Source organism: Paramisgurnus dabryanus, chromosome 9, assembly GCF_030506205.2.
Source record: "Paramisgurnus dabryanus chromosome 9, PD_genome_1.1, whole genome shotgun sequence".
NCBI lineage: Eukaryota > Metazoa > Chordata > Actinopteri > Cypriniformes > Cobitidae > Paramisgurnus > Paramisgurnus dabryanus.
This window is the reverse complement of record NC_133345.1, coordinates 25544235-25568761: the sequence shown is the minus strand read 5'-3', so window position 1 is coordinate 25568761 and position 24527 is coordinate 25544235. Positions and strand designations below refer to the sequence as shown.

Below are 24527 nucleotides of genomic sequence, written 5' to 3'. Positions count from 1 at the left end.
GAATCCACAAAGGAAGATGAAATCAAAAATACAGGGGGGAAGTAACGTGGGAATTCGCTGACAGGTGGTTTCCAGGAGAACACAGCGTTGAATGAGGAAAATAGGATAGAGAGACATACGGTGCATACAGTACAGTGAAAAAGAGGCTTTGTCCTGTGTAAGGGGGAAGTAAATCACTTTAGCCTTTTTTGCATTGGATTAAGTTAACTAAATATTGTATTTTACTTTAATGCATTTAATTATGATTCTTTTTTGTTCACCATTAGAAGTCAAACAACAATTATTGAAACCTTGCAGTACTGCTGTACAACCCCAAGGGGGCGCAGACCCCTGTTTTAGCCATAACCAAGCAAATATATTCAACCTCTATATACTGCCTAAAAAAAGAGTTGTTTTGGTTTTGGATCCGGCCAGAAAGAAACGAACTGAGCCTAAGAGGATGCGGGTACACCGAGTTTACTCCTTACTGAATTTTCAGCCTTGTGACGTAGCACCGGTCGGACTTGCACTGGGAACGGCTCTTTAATTAGCTTCTGATGAGGACCTTGAGGAAAAGAGGCAGGTGATTGGACTTCTTATCCAAATAATTACCTCAATTAAGTCATTAAGACCCTGGGCATAGCCAAGCCCAGAACTGCCTCCCCTGTGCCACAGCGTGCATCCATCCCTGATCTAACTATTCAACTACTGCAGAGCGTGCGCACGTATTTTTGTCTGAGATTATGTCAGCACTGATTGTGTTTCTTCAGGCTAGTGCACATTCGTGACCGTTGTGCCATTTTCCTTTTGTTGTGCATTTTGTATAATGGCACGGATTTCATCGCTATAGCACAAAGTCTGTCTCTCATACTTTCACACACACACGCGCGCACACGCACTCGCTCACAGAGGTAGGTTAATTACCCATAGCATCTGGATGGCCGTATGTGTGTGAGCCCTCGGCACCAATGTGGGTCTCAGTGGCTCTGAATGTGCCCCGGTGCATCATGGGGGATTAAGCATGGGCAGCCGTGGGGGTTTGAGGGAGACAGCGGTTTGTGAGTTCACACTTTCGCACTCCTTTTCCCTCTTTAGTTATAGAATTAGTGTACAAATAGGATGATGCTGTGTGAGCATGAATGTGTATGTGCACGTGCTACACTATCCAGAGTCTTATATTTAGAACAAGCAGTATTTGGCACTGCCCACGCATCTGCCTTTACTACACATACACAATCGTACTACGATAGATAGATAGATAGATAGATAGATAGATAGATAGATAGATAGATAGATAGATAGATAGATAGATAGATAGATAGATAGATAGATAGATGGTACTGAGCTTGAATGCAAAGTACCCACCATACAATACTTGTACATGACTATTCTTGGCTCCCTTTGAATTTACAGACAGAGAGATTGGGGATGAGAGGATGTACAGAAAATGAGAATAGATGGTTGGAAGGCGTAGCTGCAACCCCCAAACCCCCTTCAGCCCTCTTTGTTTTTGCTGTTGACTGCTGTGTCCAGGTGTGCTTATGCCTACAGAGCTTGATGGCCCACATCTGTATCAAGCCAGTGGCTCTAGACCCAGATGTGCTCCGGTTCTAGACTCGCCCTCCCTCTTTTTTGTTTTGCAGAGGGTAAGAAAGGGGCATCAGCTGCCTGTCAGGTGTTTGCATAGATGCAAACAGATGTTATTTTGATGAGTGCGAGAGGGAGGGAGGGCAGATGACAAAACAACAATGCCATTTGTATCAGGAGTTCAAACGTAACGGATTGAGGAGCCGTCGCTGGAGTGAGGAAACCCGGCATACGGATGAGGTGCACACGCACTTGGCCTTGCCTCGCCTGCTCCATCTGGCCTGCGTGTGCGCGAGCATCTGTGCGTATCTGTGCGCGCAGTTTGCACGTGTGTGTGACTTGCATGTGTTCGACAAATTTGTTGTGAACCTCCAGATGAAATTAGATGAAACGCCGATCAAACCTTTGGTGGTGTTTTGAGGTTTTGTACCACGAAAAGACGCTTTCGGTCTGGTTGACTATGTGGGAGTTGTTGTCATTTTTTGTTACCTGTTGGTTTGTAAGTCAGGGTTTCCCGCAGAAAATTTGTTAGTTAAGATGGTAGTTGGGGCTGGGGGCGTGGCAATCAAAGGGGCGTATGCGTCATGATAAAAATTTAAATATTTTTATTTTAAACACTCAATTTTGAAGAAACTTCGACAGAAAATGAACACATACTAGATTATTAATGAATTAAATAGGGAATAGCTGCGTGATGAAGTGAAACTAAAGGGAAACTAAAGGGTTAATAAACCCAAACTGGCGAACGATGATAGATAGCACAAAAATTGTAAAAATTGACTATTTCTCACTATTAATTACATTATCTTAAAAGAGTGTAACTTCTGTAGCATGTAAACAATGCAGTAAATAACGTGAGCAAGAGCGCTCAACAATTATATCTTATCAACAGGCACATGAAACCTAGCTAGCAGGTTGCTCAAACAACAAAATCACCAGCTAACTTACTTTAAATTTGCAAGAACTATAGACTTAATACAATAACATAGCTTAAATAAACCCAACACGTAAGTCCACTTACAGTTCTCACGGACAACTGGCTATCCTCCAGACATGACAGACCACATCTTTATCTCATTTTGGCCGTGTGGCTCATGTGCCCGCTTCGGGTGTGAAGCACGTCCGCGCTATTCTCCGAGATGCACTTGACAGCCTTTTGTGCAGCGATTTTTTTTTTTTGGACGACCTAGTTAAGGCGGTAGGGTTTCCGAGCTTAGGCGGGCCGCCCGAACTGCAAAGTGCTGCAGGAAACCCTGTAAGTTACCAGGTAACTTTATCCTAAACCTTTGATGGGGCACACAGAAGCTAGTTACTTAGCAAAGGTCACACCAAGTTTAATGGCATTAAATCACATTAAATTAACAGTTTTTTCAATCACAGCATGTTTGGCATTTAAACTACATAATAAATATTTTTATATACCGTAATATAGACGTTTTTATCCAAAGTGACTATGAGGTATACATTTTATCAGTATGCATGTTCCTTGAACCCATGATCTTTGCATTGCTAAAACTATTGTTTACCATCTGAGCTACTTGAAAATAATATGTGCGCTAATATATCAAATTATACATTTAATGTGCACTGTAACCATAGTAGAAAAGGAAAAGTGGTGAAGGGGAAAAGTGAAATACCTACTTTACCTCCCCCTGTGCTGTCCTTCTCATCTCATTCCTGCGAGTGTGGAGGTGACACGTTGAATTAGGGCCCTTGGGCTGCTGGGAGCTTTGATTTGACTGAGGACTCTTTGGGTGGGACAGATGAGTTCCCCCAGGGGGGAAAAACAACACCCTCCCTCCGCTCAGTGGGGGAGTGAAGGATGGTAAAAAAAAAAATTTAAGTTAAGATAAAAAAGCATCCTCTAAACCGAGGCGTTGACATACTTCCTTTGTTGTGCATTAATATTGATTTTTATTCGACTAGGGTCTTTGAACATCCAGTTTGGTGTCACCCCTCAGGGGAACGCGCCCTGTACACACCCGTTTAATGCTTTGTCATCTGTAATAACTCAAAACCTTGACACCCTGATATTAAAGGAACAGTATGTAAGAAATTTATATCAATTAATCATTAAATGGCCCTGAAATGTCACTAGACATTAAGAAATCATTTTCATTTCAAATGTTTATATCACTCACAACAGCGGTCCGGCCAGGATATTCTCATTTAAAAAGTGGAGTTGCAGCCCTCAACTGATGTTTATGTTGTCGTTTGGTATATTGGCCACCAGCTGTGTGATTGCAGTACCAGTTTTAGCCACACGTTTTGTGATTGCAATACCAGTTTTGGCCACAATCGTACATACTGTTCCTTTAATATTAGTATTTTGCATTTTTTTTGTGGTTGCTTGTTTCTGTAAACCTTTAAACAGCAGTATGGTATTTTGTCTGGGACAGAAAGCGAGAGTGTGAGGGTTTGGGATGTGAAGTTCAAAGAAAGGTGAAGAATTTGGGAAAGAAAAGTGTTTCTAACAGTGCCGCCTTAATTTTACACCATCTTTTAAAGCTTAAAAGCATCTCACTCGGTTTTTCACTGGCAGCAGGAAAATGAGGGTTATTGTTCTCAGTGTCTGCAAATACGTCAGCCTCAGCTGGGAGTCATTGTCCGAATTGGGAATGCTGCATCCAAGATGGCAGTTTAAAAAGCCCTGCTGCAATCCGAACTCACAAACAAATCTCTAAACACATGTATATTTAATCCTGGTCTTCGAATAATTAATAGAGCATTATTTATTGATTTGTTTGTATTTGAGTGGTACTAGCGGCACAAAAGACATGGGTTTTGGGTAACCATGGCAACTCACAGGTGCACTATGGCCTGGCCAGTCTCAGCGGTTGAGATGGGGGGTTAGTAAGCATGCTGAGAGATTTAGACACGGAGGAGCCGAGCAAGGCATGCTGGGAAATGGAGGCTCGGAGGAAGCGTCACACAGAGAAGATATCACGCAGACATAGAGCATGTTGCAGTCCTGAGGGAAGATAGGCCTTCTTTCAAACGGCTCGCTTGTTCCCTATTCCCTAATCTGTAGAAAGAAACCTTTCCATTAAGTGACATCAAAGACTGTTTCCTACACACGGGATCAGACAGGCGTTTGAGACGCACACCCGGCTTCTGAGCGTGCTTTGAGAGGAAGCGCGGTTGGAAAAGTACTTTAACAATTTACAAGGAAGTATTAAAGGTGATGTGTGTCAGTTTTTAAAATACTTTCTCTCATCCTAGTTTAATGTGTGGAGACATTGATAGGTTAGGAAAGAATGTAATCACTGGAGCATGTAATAAATCTAATTCGTTGTGTTTTTGTAGGACAGTAGGTAGAAGCATGATGCTAGCAGCGTCAAGGTCATGAATCGATTCTCAGCATATTCAAAGCCGATGCACGGTAAATTGCTTAAAGGATTAGTCCATTTTCTTTAAAAAAAATCAGATAATTTACTCACCATCATGTCATCCAAAATGTTTATGTCTTTCTTTGTTCAGTCAAGAAGAAATTATGTTTTTTGAGGAAAACATTCCAGGATTTTTCTCATTTTAATGGACTTTAATGGACCCCAACACGTAACAGTTTTAATGCAGTTTAAAATTGGACTCTAAATGATCCCAAACGAGGCATGAGGGTCTTATCTAGCAAAATTATTGTCATTTTTGACAAGAAAAATAAAAAATATGCACTTTAAAACCACAACTTCTCGTCTATCTCCGGTCCTGTGACGCGCCAGCGCGACCTCACGCAATACATCATCATGTCAGGAGGTCACGGATGATGTATGCCAAACTACGCCCCAGTGTTTACAAGTGTGGAGAAAGAGGACCATTCCGACGTTGTTGTATATGGAATGATACTAATTACTGTCTTTGTGTCAGTTCATTTGTTAAAATGGTCCGCAAATGTGGGTTTCATATATGTAACACGTGACCTTTCCACGGCATTACACAATTACTTGAGGTCGCGCTGGCGCGTCACAGGACCGGAGATAGACGAGAAAAGTGAATTGTTTTTTCTTGTCAAAAATGACAATCTTTTCACTATATAAGACCCTTATGCCTCGTTTGGGATCAATTAGAGTCATTTGAAACTCTGTTGAAACTGCAATTTTAAACTGCATTAAAAATGTTACGTGTTGGGGTCCATTGAAGTCTATTAAAATGAGAAAAATCCTGGAATGTTTTCCTCAAAAAACATAATTTCTTCTCGACTGAACAAAAAAAGACATCAACATTTTGGATGACATGGTGGTGAATAAATTATCTGGATTTTTTTTAAGAAAATGGACTAATACTTTAAGGTAAAATCATCTGCCAAATGCATAATGTAAACATTAAGTAGTCGGAATTTAAAATTTTTCCAAACAATGTCTAAAGGTGGGAGTGTCGTTCTTTTTAAAGCGTAACTAAACCCTGGGCAGAGCCTGACTTCACCCACTGGCGATATTTGAAAAATGCAAGAAAAGTGGGCAGACCCCAACGAAGATAGAGGAGACGGACTAGGTTTGTACCAAGGATGTGGTGAGATTGTGACAAGGGCGTGGTGAGCTTAAACCTGCTTGTGTAGGGTCGTACCGCTTACATCACGCAGTACCGCAACATCCAACAGGAAAATTCAACTGCAGTAGCCACAGTTCAACCTGAAGAGGGCAGCACTCAGACGTTTTTACACCATATATTGTAGCATTGAAACACTTTATACCCAAATGTCAAAAAAGTTACTCAAATCAATGAACAGCACTAATAAAGCCCCATTCTTACAGATCATTAACTAAAAAAAGTCGGTTTAGGGTTTAGTTACTCTTTAAACTTCCGTCTGTATCTCTAGCAATGTAAAACTTGCACCCTTCACCTTTAATTTAACAATCTTGCATAACTGACTTGTTTTTGTGCCCTGTTAGGTGTTCGACGTGCAAATGCGAACTAATCCCTTAATTAAATATATCAGACTTTTACTAACTCAGATAACCCGCATCTCTCCACCGCCCTCAATTCTTTCTTTTGTCACTGCGCTAAACCGTTCCCGTATCTCCCCCACAGATACCTTCATGGGATCTGCAGCTTCTCTTTTCAATAAACTCCCTTAACAGCCTCAGCTCTCTGATCAGCGGTGCTGATGATGCGTCTCAGATCAGTTTGTAAACATCCACATAAAACAGCCACTGAAGATCTTTGATATGACAGTATTTACAGAGGAAAAGTCTATAGACGTACCAACTGAGAGCAGTGAGACAGAAAAAGTGTGCTGGAAAGGGGGTGGGGGGACAACCATGGGAGTTTTTGGCAGAGGTTCGTACACATGACCTACAAATGATGTGGTGTCTTCATTAAATGTGTGATTTGGTGCGGTATGTGGGTACGGGCGTGTTTTTTAGTTTCATATGGTATTGTCACGGTGCCCGTGTTCCCTGTAGGGCCCCAGCAGGATGGGAGTATGTGTGTTTTGGCCCTGGGTGAGGGTCCAAAGGCAGGGCACAGTCGGACGCAGGGCAGGGGGCGGGGACAGTCCAGACGCAGCAAGGTCACTCCAACTGCTCACAATCATCCACATAGAGCCGGCTTTCTGCCAGGACCCCCTTATCTCTCTTTCTCTCTCTCTTTCTCTCTCTCTCTCACTCCCCTGTTTTACTATTTTTTTATTTAATAATATTCACCATTTTATTTCTTTACGTCTCTATTTCTGTCATTGTTTTACATATGACATGCATTTATTCTTTCAATCACTATTCATTTGTTTAATTTTGTCTGTCTTCTCTACCATTTCATCTCTCGCTCTCGCTCTCTCTCGAGGTACAGATGGACACATTTGCAGGTTAACTTGAACAGCTGGAGGTGCATTATTAGCATCCTGCTGCTTCTTCATATTTGCTCAGATTTTCCCCCTTCCTTAGCAAGCAGGTAATTCACATCCAGCCAACCAAAGGCATAGACGTGTCCTAATACAGAAAAAGGGAGTGAGCTGGGGACTAAGGATGGGCGACCCAACCTAGTTAAGCTTACATGTCCGCGTGATGGAGGCGATGTGGCATCATCATTGCTGTGGTTGAGGTTGTTTTAATGTTGCAATTGTTTTTCACTGCTCAGGAGGGGCAAGGGGGTTGGGGGAAGCAAGCGGGAGGGTTGAAGTCCCAGGAATCTGCCACATCCCAAAGGACCAAACTGACAATGAGCAATTGTGTTGGAATGGTTCGTGGATATTGCTTTTGAGCAGCATTTGGGAGATCTTGCGTGGATAAAAGGCCCCCGGCGCACCCAGGGGCGTAGGATTAAAAGCACACATGCATACACAAACTACAGATGAACACACACATACTTACACATGCGTGCACGCACAAAGAGAATAAATGCTCACTGTTTACAGAGCCATATTGCCCCTTTTAGAGGGCTGTTGTGCATACTTTGGTGAATGTGACCATTGTGTATTTGCAATAGTAAAGGCATCTGCGTCCTCTGGCAGCCATTGTGTTCAGAAGCAACCCATCATGCTTTCTGAAAGTTGTGTGGCAGATTGCAGCTTTAGAGGAAGGCAGACAGTGTGTTTAAGAGAGCAGCCCGCAAACAGCTCAGCCAACTCCAAATTCACTGCACCAGGCCTCAAATTCAATAAGACCCCACAAAGACCAGGTCCGGCCAACATCACTGGCCAGCACATACTCAGCTGACCACTCAACAGTGCCATAATTACCCTCCGTACTGCAATTAGCAATCTGGGGCTGCGCGGGTGCGCGCGTGTCCACTTCCAATAAAAGTTTGAAGCTGGCAGAGGAGTTACGGCTCACTTTGACCTTGAGCCGGGATGTAGATCCGTACATCAGCCCCTCTCTTGGAAGTCTGCGGCGGGCTGGCTTTTTTAACAAGACCCCGGCCAAGTCACCTGGCTGTTGCGAGGAGTTTATTATACGGGTAATAATTCTTCATTGAGCTTGTTATTCATGCCTTTGCGTTGCCATGGCGACCGGCGAATTTGCCTCCACACCACACGCGGCTGTTTTGGTTTCCTTTTTTCAGGTTTTTATGGTCTAGATTTACTACTATTTAATTACTCCGGAGCATATGCACTCGCGTGTCGGATTCGGTCGTTACGCACCCGTTTCGCGCCTCTTTCACGTTCCTGCCGTCTGAGATGATATGAAAGAGATGAGAGTGGAATAAAGAGAGGAGGTGTACAGCCACTGTTGAGGTATATGGAGGCCGTGGGAGTAAGTGCGTCTTATAAAGACTTTATCATGTGAAGGGTTTATTGGTATGCTGATTAGAACTATTCCCCCATTGGCACTTTCCAGCATTCAATTAACATTCAAAACACAAATAGCTGTGCATATATTACACGCTAACAATCAGGTCCTCAAGTGTGTATGACTGTGAGGTCGAGGGTGGTTTGTATGTACAAGAGGATGTGGGCGGGTTAGCGTTCAAAAGCAAACGCATGTATGCATGGGCACGCATATGATTTGCCTTGGCAATTTTGGTCTTTCATAAATTAATTAATTTTCTGTTTCGAATTGTATTTTTTTATTCTGTAAAATAGCCACAATCAGAGATGCAGCATTTTTAAAGCCAAAGAGGAAGCAGACTATATGTACAGTATATATGTACATACCATTCAAATGTTTACTTATTTCTATATTTATCCACATTGTAGAATAATATTAAAGGGATAGTTCACCCTAAAAATGAAACATCTGTCATTATGTTCTAACCCTAATGTTAATATTTAGATGAATGATGGTAAACACATAGGTGACGTACCCATTGACTTCCATAGTTGACTATGGAAGTCAATGGGTACTGTCAAATATGATCAAGAAGAATTCAGATCTGGTTTTAAACTACATTAATCGATCTTCGATTAATTGTCGATAAGAATTAAATCGACAAAACTTAACAATTGTCGAATAAGCAAGATTATGCACGTGTGTGCGGCGCCTGCGCAAAACACATACAGCCGGAGAAAAACAAATGAAGCAGCGTGCAGAAATTAAACTAGCCATGATCACAACGATGCTTGATGCCAAACACACACCTTTTTAACATCATGCGACTGTTGCAGAATTTTCTGTTTCGAATTGTATTTTAGTCTGTAAAAAAGCCACATCGAATATGGGAAATTGCAAAAATTGACATCCTTAGTGAGTACATGATGAATTTAAATGTTTGGGTGAACCCTTTAAACATATCAAAACTATGCAACATTAATACAATATAATGCAAATTATGAAAATTATTTTTTACTTAAAGCATCCTAAATAAATCAAAATGTTACAGCTGACATGTTATTAAGCATCTTCTTTAAGGCCTCACCCTAAGATGCTTTTAAACCGTATTTAAGAAATTTCCAAATTTGGTCTAAGTCATCCATTTAAAAAAAGTCTAATTTTAGATTTGTAATGAAATAATGTACATTGTATATTCTATATGTATATCATATCTCTGTTTTTTATGTATTCGTACTTTCTTCTTTATATAGTTATAAGCGCTATACACACGTGCGTGTATGTGTGCAGTAAATATGCATGTCTGTTTTAAATCTGATTTGAGTTCTGGTTTGATTGCCGTGGGCTGCAGACCCCCATCTGCAGCTCAGTGTGTTGTCTTTTTTGTATCCGTGTGCTGGAAATAAGAGAGTGCTGCCTCAGTGGGAGCACTGGGTGGTCATCAGCACTGCAGCCAGACCAATCTGCCTCATAGGGGGTTAGGACCTGCTGACAGATGCTGATTGGTGGAATGGAAATTAAGAGGTGGGACTTGTTATAAACCGAACACTCTGATTGGATGAGTATGCGGTTGGTTTATTGTGAGGCACTATGAATTGGCTGATAAACTACACACAGTGTGAGACTTGTGCAGCTGCTCCTGTAGTGCATTATGGGTAATGAAGTTGTCTGGATGAGCACACCCTGGTAGTAACAAGGCATAATCTGACTAGAGAAAGCTAATTTGATTCTGCGCTGCTCGGAAAACTAAAGTAGCAGTCATAGTGAAGAAAGTGATATTCACAAGACATCACAGTAAGATTACCCTTGTGTCAACATGCGTTATGTAATCTCAACCACTTATTATGTCATTTGTAAATACAATGATACTTTGAGAAAAATGTATGTATATGAATTCATTGGATCAGGAAATGTTGATTTGATAGCTTGGAGATTGACAAAAACGTTTAAAGATGAAAAATAAATGATGTTTTATTAAGTGGCAAGTTATTACATCTTGATATTATATTTTTTTCTTAAAATGAAGCCTACGGATGAATCATTCGCAATAAGACCAAGAAAAACGTGCTTTCATTTGCCATTCATAAAGTAAATAGGAAATTTATTTTATCTTTAATCTACACCAACCACAAAGTTCATTGTTGGCACCTTTTAGAAGACACAATGGGTCTCTATGGGTTTTCTCTAAGCTCTGAGTCAATAGCCACAGTTGGTAGAAATATTCGCTCTCATCCATTCACCAGCCTGAGTCAACACAACATCTATACCAGCAGGGCAGACGCCGACGAACAAGTGGGGATGTACCGGCGCTTAGACTTGCGCGAAAGCGCCAGAAGAGGTAGGCGAGCGAAAAGGAGGTGCATGTGCCTTGGATGGAGAGATTGTTTGTTTGCTTGTTTGCATGAAGGTCGGTTTCTGCAGGGTAGAGGGATCCAGCGTCCTACTGTTATGTAATCTGATAGGAGATTCCAAGCTGGTCAACTCCATATGCCATCCACGTTTGCCAAAAATATCTGGAGCCGGAGACTCCATTCGGTTTGGCAGCCAGATAAAGAGAGCGAGAGAAAACGTTCCGGAAGTATTTGCTGCAGATAATAGGAAACATGTGAATCAGACCAACAGCCAATAGAGAGGGATAAAGAGAGAAAACATTTTGATGAGTTAGTCGTGTCCCACTTGCTCTCAGCGTTGCTATTGGCACATGTATACGTTTTGTCAAGTCAAACAGGACGCTCATACCGGTGGGTTTAACTTTTCGGGATTGAGTGAAAGTTGTACAAAGGAAATATTGCGAAGTGACTCACTGTTATTGTGCGTGAACGGTGCGAAGGTAGAGAGAGGTGGCTCATGGGATTGTTTCAGCAATGCAGCACTCCATGTTTGTGTGTAGGTGCTTGTGTGTGTGTAAGAAAGAAAGAAAAGGAAAGAGTAGGAAGCAGAAGCTCTTGAGACCCCTGTAGCCCTGCAGTCGGAGTGTGCGTGCATGCGTGTGTATGTGTGTGCACTTGGTTTTGGCCCACATTGCCACCCCCACCAGCACGGGTCAAGCTCAGCACGCCGCTGCTTCTCCCTGCTCTCCCTTTCTGAGTTGCCATGGCAACACACCTTGAGCTCGCCCCCTAGAGAAGCCCACTACCTCCACCCCCTTTCGCCCTGGCTCGCTCCCCTCCTCTCCCACACGGCTCTGCCTCTCTAGCATCCGGCCCATCAGTCCGGGGCCGTGGGCCTCAGGGCCAGGCGAGAGGTGCTGGGCCACCCGGGATCTACCGCTCCCATCCATACAGCTCATTTGTGTGCCAGTGCACGCTACAGGGGGCAATGGGTTGAGGGAGAGAGAGCGAAATGGAGGGAGGGAAGGAGACAAGGGCGGAGGAGGGGCATTCTCATATAGATGGGCCCGTCCCAGAGGACCGGCGCGGGCCAGGGCGCCACCTGGCTCCCCCTGGTCAATTAGCTGGAAGCACATTGGCCAAGCTTTGCAGCAGCCACTGCGGAGTCGCAGAGGCAGTGTTTGTGTGGAAGGCGAGGCCTGCTCGGTTGGTGGAATAACAGCCTGCACGAATATCGCTCCTTTACTCATTTGCTTTCTACCTATCTATTTGTGTAATCACTGTTTTCTTCTTTCGATCCTCTTGCCGATTCTCTCTCTCCCTCTGTTCCCTCTCTACCTCCCTCCCTCTATCGATGTCCTGGAAAGCCCTCATCAGTGATTCTGCGAATGTGTGGCGGCCTCATGCCGTTTCTCAATTAAGATGCTGCATACCTTTAGAGGCGGCCAGTTTTTTTTCCTTTTCAATTCCAGTAAAATATTCTCTCAGATGCATATCACTGCCTCTAGCTGCCCACTCTCCGTTTCTTCCCTCTCTTTCCCCCACATTCATACTTTGCCTAACATTGGTGGTTTTTAATAAGAAGGGAAATTCTTTGTGGACAAATGTCTTTAAAGAACAGATTAAGTTATTTAACACCTTCCCTCAGCATTCGTAGCAACCTTACACACAACTACTGTACAACATATATATACATTTAGTGGTATCTGGGATGGACCCCATGACCTTCGTGTTACTAGCGTCATACACGAGGAACATGACGCAAAGTAAGGGGAACCAACAGACTCGCGCAGCCATATAAATGCATAGCACCTTCACACGGCGCTGTGTACATACGCCCAACATGCCAAGCTTCAAATGTTTGCGAGATGAAGAAAAGGAATTCTGAAATCTCTTCGGTTTGCCTTTCACGATGTGTCGCAGTGCTTGTAAAGTCCTTTTGTTCTTTTTTTTAACCCCCAGTTAGTTTCAGTTATGAAAGAGCGTGTTGTTGTCATGCACTTCCTGGGCCCTCTGCTGCACTCTGCACGCTTGTCTTCTTCTCTTTAGTAATGTGATGGTTCCCTCAGCACACTGCAGTCCCCCCTCTCAGAGACCTCTGTGTCAGCCTCACTGATCAAATGCTCTCCCTGACAGCGCTAGTCTGGTTTGCAGTAACAAGCAACTGTAATCCCAACGTAGCCCCATCACTTTTTCATATAGACTCGCACACACAATGAAGTGGAGAGCTTAGTGTTTCTGTGCAGACTGGAAAAATAGATGATGGAGCATGTTCTGTACTTACAGATCAACTGCGGTTCTCTCAAAGAGAGGCTTACTTTTACAGCATTCAAACATACACACACACACACACACACACATGCTCACAGGCCCCTTGGCTACCATTACTTTGTGTTGGACAGTCCAATTATCCCTTTGCTTTCTGCTTTCTGTAGCAGAATTCTCTTCCTCTAACTCTCCTTTTCTCATTTTTCCCAATTTTTCACTTTGGTGTTGCTTCCCTTTTGTCCCTATCTGTGTGCGTATCATTCGACCCGTCCAGATCTTGTCTCATACAAAATATTGCCCCAAACACTTCCTACAAAAGATGTTTGGTGCACTGTATTTGACCGCTGTCTGCCTTTTTTTAATTTTCCAGATCTCTTTCTCAAATTCTCTTTCACTGCAGGGTAACCACGATGATGGAAAACCTGTAAATATGAGGGGGATTTTTTCTTGAGCCTTTTCCCTTAAGACTTTTCCCTTAAGCCTAGAGTATTGCCGTCTTAAGTTTAATCAAATTGACTGTGGAAGTCATTTCGATGCACCGTTTTAAATTTTGACTTGTGATGAGTTGCTATAACTTATAAAACAAGTTGAAATTGCTTAATTTGTTAAGTTAAAGTAACATAAGAGCATATATGACTTGTTGATATGACTTTATTGATAGCATATTTTTTACAGTGTATCTCCTATATGCTTATATATCTATGTACAGTAGGGTGGTCCTTATAATTGGTCTTTTTTTGAAGTTCAACTCTCACCCCCTAAATGTGTTAGGATATCAAAAAAAACACACTGTGCAAAATTTTGAATTGTTCCTACCAGTGTTGGGGAAAGTTAATTTTAAAAGTAATGCATTACAATATTAAGTTACTTAGTTAGTTTTCATGGAAAGTAATGCTTGCGTTACTTTTAAGTTACTTTTGTGTTACTTTTTCTTACTTGGCTAAGGCTTGATCTCTTTCAGGCCTTGCAGGTGTTTTTTATGATCGCAAAAATGTCAAACTCAGGCCTGCCATCATTGTTTCTGACTTAAACTGTTTCCGCTCAGTCGCACAGTGCGCGTAATTCTCCGTTAATATGTTCAATTTAATTCAGTACATTATTTTATTTTTAAATTGAATTAATTAAACTGAAAAGTAACTCGCATTACTTTTTTTTAAAAAGTAACTAAAATATTAATGTATACATTTATGCGTTACTTTACTCGTTACTTTAGAAAAGTAATATTATTACGTAATGCACGTTACTTGTAATGCGTTACCCCCAACACTGGTTCCTACAATATCTAGAGGTTGCTCAAAGCCTTTGAATATTTCTGAAATCACATATTTTTGTGAAAACTGTACTATTTAAAAACGCACAACACACATAAAACTTGCTTCTTGGAGGGTAACTTTGTTCCAGTTATTTCAGTCTCTTCTGATCCGAGTAACCATATAGAGGACTTGCTTCGTGTTGCTTCAGCCATTGTCTCAGTGTATATTGTCTATGGTGCTTTATTCACATTGAAGCTTTCTTGCATTGAAAGACATATCACAACTAAACAGGAGTTTTAATTGCATGGAACATTGTCAAAGAAGTCATTTGCTGCCATAAGTATATATTATTAAACAATTATACATGCTAACACAAAGTATCACATAATACGCAAATGTGTTAAACTTTAAAGGTCTTGAGCAACCTCTAAATATTAATTAATATTGAAAAAATTTTCCCTTTTTTATTTAAACATATTGGTGGGGTAAGAGCATGAATTTTTAAAAGTTGAAAAATAAGGACCACCCTAATGTACAGTATGTAACTATGCACACATTTACACATTACACTTGTTTTGAACCACCTCATAAATCTCTTTAAATGGTATCAAAATCAAAATAAATTTGGTAAAGGCCTTACAAAGTAATATATCTGTGAAAATGTAGGGGAACCGTTTCTCATTTTCACCCACTTTTTCACTGTATTGTTACTTTACCTTTTTGGCCTCCCTATTTGGTTTAGCTTGGTGAACCGGATCTTGTGTTGTATCTTGGGATGATCTCATCTCACACAATCCATGCACTAAACTAGAGCAGATTTTCCTCCAAAAGGCATTTGACATATTAAACTCAGTCATAACCTCTGTCTGCCGCTGTTTTCACTCGCCCAGAAAGGAAATCCTTCCTCTGAATGCAATGTCTTTTAAGAGGCAGTGGGGGAGGACAGACCAAAGCAGTGCCCTTGCCAATCCTTCCCAGAACCCCCACCCTTGTTGCCCCCTCCACCTCCCGCCCGCCCCTTTCAAACAGGGATTAGAGCACCCATGTGTGGGCCTTTGAGACAGCGGAGATTGGAATCGGTGGAGGTGGCTTTTTGGTGCGGAGGGGTAGGAGGTGGAGGTCAGGGTGATGGTGGGGATATATGATTGAAGACTTTATTAACCCTCGGCGCACCCTGTAGCTCGGCAGCGGGGCTGCTTGAGCCTGTCTGCACGGGTCAGCGGGACGCTGGATGCTTTGGGAAGATGGGGTCTGGGAAGCACCGCTGTGGTGGCGTCTATCGTGCCCCGGGGCTCAGTTAGGGGCTTGGGGGATTGGAGCTAAGCCGGGGTGAGGTCTGACGGTGGGTGTCTGATGGTGCGCTGGCAGGCGGGCCACGCACAGGCCTGTGTGGCGGGTGGGTGATAAGACGAGAGCAGAGGCGTCCAGCCGGGACATAACGCCTACCTTTCATCTGTCCCACACCAGCAGGGGGCAGCACTGATGTCACTCAGGCAAGCTTAAAATAGAGCAGTGGGCAGAGGGAGGGCACAGAGCCCGCAGCACTGGGGGGGCAGCAGGCAATTACCGGCCGGGAAAGAGATGGTGCTGGGCAGAGGAGGGGAGGAGGGATGGGGTGGCCATACTGTCCAGAGATGAAGATTATAAACCTGGGACCACAAATGATGCGAAGAAACAGAAAAATGATTCCCTATTCACTCAAGAGGTCCATAAAAGAGACCTTGCTTACATTTTATTATTCCAAGAGTTGCATTCACAGGAAGCTACTGTATGGTTTGTTTGAAACCTCTGGTCACTTGTGCTACAGAAGCAGCATTTTAAAGCGAAACATTTTTAAGTTTAAAATAATGCATGTGTGTTTGAATGGCACACTGAAAGAGCGATTCAAATGAGTCAAGATTTTATGAGCTTTTTACGTTTTATGACAAAGCTTTTACTTTTTTAAACGATGTAGTTTGTCAGCATGTGTCTGCGATTCTCGCTCTCTGTCTATCTCTCTCTGCCGGTGTGTGTAACCTGTTGTATGATGCTCTTGTGTTGCAGAGGAAGGCATCAATCACGAGTGCAAGCTGTGTAACCAGATGTTTGACTCTCCGGCCAAGCTCCTGTGTCACCTGATCGAGCACAGCTTCGAGGGCATGGGAGGCACCTTCAAGTGTCCCGTCTGCTTTACAGGTGAGGGGTCCGGCCCAGTGGGTTGGCGGGGTTAGGGTCAAAGGGGCAGGTGAACATATTCCCAGTATTACAGGGTAACTGCATGCAGTTTATGGTTACTTGGTCATGCATGTGTCTAACTAAGTCTTATCAAGCATCATTAAGCACAATCCCTCATGTTCACTTGCATGCAAAAACAAACATTCTCCCTTGTATGATGTACATATAGATTAATACACACCATACTTTGCACATCTACGGTATGTATGCATGTTTTGAGTTCATATTGTAGGCTTGCTTTTTGCAGGCATTGATATCTCATCAATTTGCTATCCCTTTCTCAAGCTCATCTCCACCACTTACCCCTCCCTCCTTTGCATTCCTCTGCTCCATTGCTCCTCCTCGTCCTGCTAATTGAACTGAATTAACTATTAAATTCATTGTTCATCCTGCTGAGAGAGAGGAAAGATCAGACATGGACTCTTCGAATACAGATCAGTTTTTGGCTTCAGAGATAAGATTATACATAAAAAAGACAAATACATATACAACATATGCATAGTGCATTACATAAATCATCTTAAAGCTCAAGCCAGACAGGAAATATTATGACACAAGCACTCTTACACAGTGGTTAATAAAGTTCAACGTGGCCCAGACAGGAGGCTGCGGTTGGTGCAGCCTTCCTGCTGAGCTGATGCTAAAGCTAATGAGAGCCGATCTTCCCGCTGTGATGCCTGGTGGGACTAGTGACCCCTGGGAATATCGAGCTCCTGTCAGACGCCCCACCTTAACAGAACCACACCAGAATACTAGACAAACACAGTAGTAACTCAAGTTTCTGAGTTTCTCAAATCATAATGGTTGCGTTTACGGGAAGCGGCTTTGGTTTTTTGTTGGTCTTTGAGGTGAGCAGATCCGTGTGTGTGTGTCTGGAAAAGAGAGGTCAGAGAATAAAGGGCAGGTTTATAGAAAGGCAGTGTAATCCGCTCTCGCTCTCCAGGGTAGAGGCCTTGGTGTACGTGTGCTTTCAGTTAAACAGGCCCTGTGAGCGAGTGTGTGTGCATGTGTGTCTAACTGCACTAAGTTTGAAAGTCACTTTGGACTGTTTGTCAGCTAACCCTTTGGGAATCAGAAATCATTACTTGAGCTTGTCAACATTAAAAGCTGCTGTAGGAGTCCATATTGTCCCAACATTGCAACACGCTGATCTCTAGATAATTTGCGCTCATTTTTATTCAGTTTTCTTCCCTCACCCATCTCGTCTCTCAGCCTTATCATCTGTTCTTATTCCTCTTTTCCTATTTCTGGTTCTTTCTGTCCCTTACGTCCTTCCATATTCACTGTAGACCATATTTACACTCCTCTATTCGTCCTTCTCTTCTCCTCTGATCAGATCATTTGTTCTTTTTGCCTCGTCCATCTCTTTGTCTATTTCCTTCCTTCTCCTCGAGGATTAGTTCGGTCTTTCTTTCGTTCACCTTTACCGAGTTGTTTGGCTACACAATGTTCGTTCCCCCTTCCCGTCTTCCCTTACAGGTACGCAGTCCTCTTTTAAACTTTAACACTATTCCTGTGTGGCTCATGAATAAATAAGCGGATGCCTCCTCCTCCAGGGACGCTCAATAATTCATAGTCTCCACACACAGCAAACTTAAGTTTACCGAAACAAAAAGAAAAAAATACATGAACGGAATTTAAAAACCCAAGGAAAGAGGAATGATTTATTGATAAATATCACAATGTCTGGTGGGGATACTTTAGGCTGCCTCTGTCTCTCCCTCCATCTCTCCCTGTCATCCCTCGTTCTCCGATTTGAAAGAGTTTGAGAGCATTTCATTTGAGAATGCTCCCCCCTCATGTTCTTCAGTGCTGACACATTGTCTCAAACCCAACAAAAATTCATTATCATTTTATTTTACCCTTCCTCTACGCCACCCGAAGCGTGAAAGTTGGTGGTCATGGATTTTTTTTAGGGGGAGTGGGTTTAAAAATAAATCTTTACTCTGGATTAGTTTTTAATCAAATCTGCTGATTTTTGTATACCCTTGAGTGAAGTGTTTTCGGCCAATTGTTTAACTACTTCCTCTGTCCTTCCCCTAGTGTTTGTTCAAGCCAATAAGCTGCAGCAGCACATCTTCGCCGTCCACGGGCAGGAGGACAAGATCTACGATTGCTCCCAGTGTCCACAGAAGTTCTTCTTCCAAACTGAGCTCCAGGTTAGTATGCAGAAACACTCGGCATTTTATATTAACATGAGGATGTTGGCATTCAGGAAAATATGTACGCAGGGCATAAAAATAGTTTTTTTGGCAGGTAAACCAATTGTCTGGTTGTTTCAACTTGATCTTGCATTATTAAATAAATTGTTTGGTCAGAATAACAATAGCAGTTTTCATCCAAGTTCTTGAGTCGCTCCTAGCATCATAAATGAGATTGTCCGGGTCTCTGCTTGGCTGCGTGAAAGCCGTGTCTACTAACATTGGATATTAGTGCTTATACTTAATTCATTATGCGCAGTGAAACTTTTTGTAGTAGCAAACGTGAATTCACTTTGTGAGGTTTGGACTGAAGTGGATTCGATCTCAGTTAGCCATGACAGACACGGATGTGACACAGATCACAGTCAATAAGAGAATTAAAGGGGAAAACAAGGTGCATTCTCAAGCCAGTAAAGATTAAACCTGTTACACTACAAATCAATCACACTACCTGCTGTGACTGCAGAAACGCGCGCACAAACAATTCACACACTCCTACACTTGCATATTGTAAATACATCCTTCTTACTATACAGTATGTGCAAAAGATGTCCAAAACACAGAAATGTAAAGCCAAAGATGTTCATAGGTTGCCAACTATTAGAAAAAAATTGAAAAAATGGCACAATTTCAGTTTGATTTAGGAGAAAAAGGTACCACTATCATTTGTATAACACATTTTTGAGATTTGAATCAACCATTGGAAATTATAAACAGTCATAGTGTAGCTATACTGTATATATCATTATATAAATTTCATCACTTATTGACTTGTAAAATGCATTTGATTTTGGCCTACTGTCACTGCATTTGAATACTAAAATATTACAAAATATTTAAAACGCTATAGGCTAACGCAATAAATCCATTTAGACTGTTTGCGGTAAAAACGTGTTTTCTATACCAAGAAAGTAACAATATGAAAACCACTATTTTCTGTTACAAAGTTTCACATAGCATCTTTAGGTTATAATAGCATTAAAAATTCAAATCCATAATTAGATTTTCAATGATTTATTTACAAAAACTGATTATTTTTTACAGCAAAATGCAATAAATCCATGACATTTTTTTTCAAAATGCTATAAATCTATTGAATCAATATATAAATGTGCATTAATCTTTGCCATGTTATATTCATTTAGTTGACTAGTGGTATATACTGATTAAAAAAATAAACATTAATGGCATTAATCAAAACACTTACTTTGTGATTGCTGCTGTCATCCTTGGGACGTCGTTGCTGAACTGTTTTGACAGCGATCGGCTATAAAATGTTTTGGTCCTGCGCGATTTTCGTTGACATGGAGTAAAATAATGGAAAGTTTTTCATAAGGTCCCCTGGGGTCAATGTGTTAGCATGACAGAAGCAACCAGCATTTTTCCTTCGCCCGAGTGCCTCTCACGTAAATAATTCGATTTTAAAGGCTTACGGTGCTTTCTCTTCATAGAAAACCACCCCAGGTTTATCAATGCCATCAAAATTATTTTGTTTTTGTTTTTTGTTGATTACAAAGTACAAAGTAGATGAGGAAAACTAGGATTCTGTGTGTATTCAAAGCGCCGCCATTGTTGTTTACAATGTGTGGAATGGTGCGTTGTGATTGGTTGAGCGGATTTATAGCATTCTGCAGAGAAGGAGGACTTATTTATTGCGTTTTGGGAAAAAAGAGAGAAAAGATGACAGTATAACACAGCGGATATCAGATTTTGCGTAAAATTAAGAATTTACTTTTTAATACTGACCTGATACAATACTGATTTTGGCAGTAACCAATTTTTTTCATTTGCCTTCATTTTTGCATATATTTTAAGGTAAACTTACAGTTTTACTTTATAATTTAAACATTTTATACATTTTATTTAACATATAGTAAAAAACGCAAATGTAAAAAGAGTGTGTCCTGCATTAATTTAACACGGTCCTCTTAAATATGACAGTTCTGTATTATTAAAAACATTGGCAACCCTAGTAGACTAGTACACAGTAGCTATATGATGTACACCAATAACAGCCCAGGCGGTCCGGAGCAGAGCTGTAGAGAGAAGTACAGTATACACCCAAAAGGTTCACGCTCAAGCACACAAGACCTGACAGGTCATCAAAAGAGGTTTGGCTACTGTAACAATGTAACACTCTTTGTCCACTTGATATTATTTCTCTCCAGATTCCAGTCTCTCGTTTTCTCTCATTCTCTTTACCCCAACTATAGTCTTGCACTCTGTCTCTCTCTCTCCTTTTTACCTCAAGCCTTTATCTGTGTTCCCTAAGGGAAGCCCTGAACCCCTCCACTTAGAGACTGACACACTCACACACATACGTATAGGACTGCCACACACCGTACACATTTTCTGCTAGATATTCCTTGGTAAATGCTCTGTTTTTACCGTATGCCTCAAGGTGTTTTACACTGACAAGAACTTTATGGATGGAGGTTGCTAGTAGGCATGTACTGTATCATCTGTGCTCAACTTCCATTGGTAGTCATCACTGCTCATTTGCATAACATTTCATTCAGGACTTATGTATGACTTCTGGTTACTTCACAGAGGAAAGCGTTATTGTGAACACATTGATGTTAGCCGTCTGCTTTGTTCAGCAGTAGTTTCCGACTAACAAAAGATGTTTTGTATAGAAGTACAGACATTCTGGTGGCTGTGGTTTGGTTTTAAGCAGCCCTAGATGTTCCTGACCTGTGGTAATGATTCCCAGTGGAGCCAGACGTGGCAGAGCAGTGAGACACATCTGCTGACTCAACTCGAGCTGCAGATATCACAGAGCTGTGAGGTGAAAAATAGTATCAATTTAAGCACCAAATGCAGACATCTCAGCGCAGCCTAAGGGCCAGGCAGGATTTAAATCTTGCACACACACATATTCCTCACCTAAAGTTCCTTGTAAAGGACTAGAAGTACATGTACTGGATAATGGCCGTTTTACGTCTAGTGACGTAACTTAGCAGGTGTTTTTTTTGCTGCCAGTTCGGATGTTTGCCACATAAGATGGAGGGTGGGACTGGGGGGCTGTTTACACTTGGTATTAAGATGTGTTTTCGTCGATCGGATCACAAGTGGATGAGAGAGACACATCACGTTTACACCTGGTATTTAAATCCGTCTCTTCCGACCGCTTCTGTCCTGAATACTTTGAGGGGGTGGTCTGTCGAGACTGTGTGTGAGTCTCTCTGTCATTTAAATGCAAGCGGAAGTAATGATGAGTTTTATGGACGCGAACTAATATTATGTCGGAGTCCGCTGCTTGTGTTGTAAGTAAACATGTTGCACAGTGTTTTGTAAATGTATATGTAAGAGCTTTCGCTGAACTTTCAGCGCAATTGATGAAATAAGATCGTGATCGCTTGCAAAATAAAACTGCGGAGATCAGTCGCTTTAGTTTTATCAATGAAAGGCTAAAAATAGCACTTTACACCATGTGTTCGCCTCAGAAGTCAGAAAAGACATAAAACATTGTGTTCAGTACCTCAGATTAGATAAATGGGTGGAGAAAATGCGTCCGTGTGGCTGTTCGAACACATTCAACCACATGTGCGTTTAAACTACAAAAGCAATCCGTTCGAAAGTGTTTTCAACCACCTCTGAATGTGGTTGAAAGTGGTCAAAAGTGGACGAGCTCAAAACACCGTTTACACCTGGCATTAACGTCGTCCACTTGTGATGCGATTGATGAAAATGCATGTTAATAGCAATGTAAACAGCCTAGATGTCTAAATGAAACAAATGGCAAATGAATTGATCAATAAATAGTACTATGATGATGGCATCCCTAATGTCTACCTAGTAGCACAATATCTTATGTTTTAAGCCTAGCAGTGTGGTAGATCTACATAAATGAATGTTAGAAAAACGTTAATTTACTCTTGGTAGGTCAGTAGCAGTTGCCTTTATATAAATGGTATTGGGACTCTCTCCGTTTCTGTCTCCCTGTGCTGATTATGGGCCAGACAGATTGAGTCGTGGCAGGGCTTTGAATAACTCAACCCGCAGTGACTGCCACAGGCCGCTGGGGTCAGCTGCATCCTGCCCTACCCCAAGTTACATTCATCTTCCTGAGCTATGGGCCACCAGCCTTGCGGCCCCCTCCAGCGACTGCCCGCCTCTCCAGGCTTCGTCTATGCGTGTTGGTGGGTGACGCAGGGTGTGAGGTTAATAGCTAACTCATATCCATGACTTAATATTTTAGGGGCTTGGGAGGGGTGTGACCTAAATCTCCTGCATGGCTCAAGCACCTCACCCGCTCCACGTGAGCCTCCCATCCCCAGCCATAGTGTGACAGTGATATAGGGCCGGCGGCGCCGGGCATATGGCCGGTCAGTCCATTTAGCAGCAGGGGGAGCACTGGACCCTGTCGGTCACTGTCTGCCTCACCCTGAGGCCGGCCAACCGAGATGCTCTCACCAGCACAAGGCTCAGCAGGTACACACCCTCTTACCCATCACTTCTTCCGCTTATGCATCCTACGTTCACTCCAGGCCCACCTGAGCAGTGACGGCAGTGAGGAATAGAGTGGTCAGATTCAGCCGCATGCAGGTTCGGGCCTCAGACTCAATACTAATTCTGTATTGAATTATATTTAGGTCAGTTTTATAAATCTGTCCCTAAACTAAACTCTGATTGGTCTCTTTACAGTCAGGTGGTTTCTTCCTGTCTAAGTGGACATGTCTTGGTCAGAATAAGCAGCCTTGTTGACTTTTACTGATGTGTTAGTCCTATTTAGTTTTACCCCACACCTGCCCAGGTGAACTGAGATTTGAATGTGTGTGTATGTGCTAACAAGACTAAATAGATGGAAGGACATGGCCTACATGGCCTACCCACCATGCCCTCCCAGTGCATCCAGAGTTAATCCTGACCTTCTCATGAGCTTTTGCAAGACACGTTACTGCATCATCCCCTCTCCCTCATGGCAGACTTTGCCTCCATGCTTTATCTTCTCTCTAATTCTCTCTCTCTTTTACACTCCTACCAACTGCCTTCCTTCCTCAAACTGTTTCCAACTATCTCTCTCTCTCTATCATTCTCCTTTTTATGTCTCTCGTTCTTTCTCCTTTTCCCATTTTCTTTTTTCTCGTTCCCAGAAGAGCCAGCCCCCATGCATATTTTAGCCCCTCTGTGTTGCCCACACCCACCCTGCTTTCTCAGTCTCCCTCTTTCCTTTCTGCCTCTCCCTGGTGCCCCATAAATAGTGCAGATGTAAGCTGGTAAATAAGTGATGCTTCGCCCCTATCAGCGCAGCTAGACCTACTCTGCTGGATCCTCACTCCTTTGTTAGAAACTTCAGAGACTTTTTCGCGAGTCTGTGTCTAAGCGTGTGTGTGGAGATTTTCTTTCAGTTGTTATTTTGTTTCCCTAGGTGAACCCCCAACCGCCCACCCTTTGGCCCTTCCATAGGCACTGCTGTCACTCTCTGACAGCGCGCCTCGTTTTTACACACTGCCTCGTCTGATTGAGCCCTCCAGGGGGCGCCGCATTCCCCCC

At 42.4% G+C, this 24527-nt stretch overlaps 1 protein-coding gene across 3 annotated transcripts in view; it reads left to right on the top strand.

Moving 5' to 3' along the window:
- The window catches only part of znf423 (zinc finger protein 423), a 160184-nt gene that overhangs the window by 119635 nt on the left and 16022 nt on the right, over nt 1-24527 (top strand). For all 3 annotated transcript variants that reach the window (XM_065283298.2, XM_065283296.2, XM_065283297.2), the window contains 2 exons: nt 16660-16791; nt 18874-18989. In XM_065283298.2, coding sequence (XP_065139370.1) covers nt 16660-16791; nt 18874-18989 — 248 coding nt within the window. The remainder of the gene's footprint in view (nt 1-16659; nt 16792-18873; nt 18990-24527) is intronic.